Source organism: Hemibagrus wyckioides, unplaced genomic scaffold (genome assembly GCF_019097595.1).
Source record: "Hemibagrus wyckioides isolate EC202008001 unplaced genomic scaffold, SWU_Hwy_1.0 Contig38, whole genome shotgun sequence".
In the NCBI taxonomy this organism is placed as follows: domain Eukaryota; kingdom Metazoa; phylum Chordata; class Actinopteri; order Siluriformes; family Bagridae; genus Hemibagrus; species Hemibagrus wyckioides.
This window is the reverse complement of record NW_026690800.1, coordinates 24,887-25,859: the sequence shown is the minus strand read 5'-3', so window position 1 is coordinate 25,859 and position 973 is coordinate 24,887. Positions and strand designations below refer to the sequence as shown.

The 973-nt window shown below is 43.0% G+C and overlaps 1 protein-coding gene across 1 annotated transcript; it reads right to left on the bottom strand.

The window, feature by feature from the left end:
- Nucleotides 1–358: 358 nt before the first annotated feature.
- On the bottom strand, nt 359–710 carry LOC131350508 (polyadenylate-binding protein 1-like). The gene is made up of 2 exons (XM_058385504.1): nt 576–710; nt 359–466 (listed from the first exon to the last, which is right to left on the bottom strand). Exons 1-2 carry the CDS (start codon nt 708–710, stop codon nt 359–361), a joined length of 243 nt encoding a protein of 80 aa, XP_058241487.1.
- Nucleotides 711–973: the final 263 nt, after the last annotated feature.

Sequence of the window (973 nt, the reverse complement as noted above, 5' to 3'; positions counted from 1 at the left end):
TGTACCTCCACCTTGGGTTCCTCGGCCCTGAGCACCTCCACCTTGGCCTCCTCGGCCTTGCGTGCCTCCACCTTGTTCTCCTCTGCCCTGCGCACCTCCACCTTGCGCTCCTCCCAAGACCTGAAGTACTCGATGTAACACAACAGAGAAGCTGCACTTAGAATCTAAACCCTGCTGTTAAAAGTTATGTCCTCAGCAGCGGAATTACCACCTGATGTTGACTGAAATACCCTCATAAGACCAAACATATCTCTGTTTCGACAATATAAAGAGTTCAATGCAATTAGTTTAAAAAGGAATGTAAAAAATCCTGATATTTGAACCCTGGCTGGTAAAAAGACACTAATTTACACGTGACTTACACTTGCCGGTCGTTCAGGAGTTTTCCGTTCAGCCGTTCGATGGCCAGCGCCGCCGCCTCCGCTGACTCGTACTGAACATACCCATAACCTTTTGATTCCACAACCTTCAGGAGAAACACAGCGTGTCAACAGACAACAACACACTAATCATGAAACTCAGATATTCAGCTATTCATATATATATATTCATATATAACAGCTCAAAGCTCGAACCTTGCATGACACGATCCTCCCGAACACAGAGAAAGTGTCAAACAGGGAGGTGCAGTCAATGGACCAATCAAGGTTCCTGATGAATATGTTCCCTCCCTTGATGGGCTTGGCGGTGGGTTCCCAGTTTGACCACATGACACGCATGGGTCTCTCCAGGAGGAGTTCAAAACTGAACATGTCAATGGCTCTCTCAGCTGAGGGAACAGAAATAAACCATTCATTTTTAATTAAAGTCTATTATAGTCTATATATAACTCATCCAAATATCTTTTCATATCTTTTTAGTACCATTTAAAACATGACCATATCCATATAGTAAAACTATAAAATACTACAGAAGTTACACATGTAGCCTTAAATCTGCTGCAAAAACAGGTAAGAAACAGTGTAGAAAAAAG

Bases quoted from the DNA above. Each gene is read 5' to 3' on its own strand.
- LOC131350508 (XM_058385504.1), bottom strand. From the start codon at position 710: ATGTGGTCAAACTGGGAACCCACCGCCAAGCCCATCAAGGGAGGGAAC. The intron at 467-575 runs GTTCGAGCTTTG...TTTCTCCTGAAG, and splicing joins GGAGGATCGTGTCATGCAAG to GTTGTGGAATCAAAAGGTTA.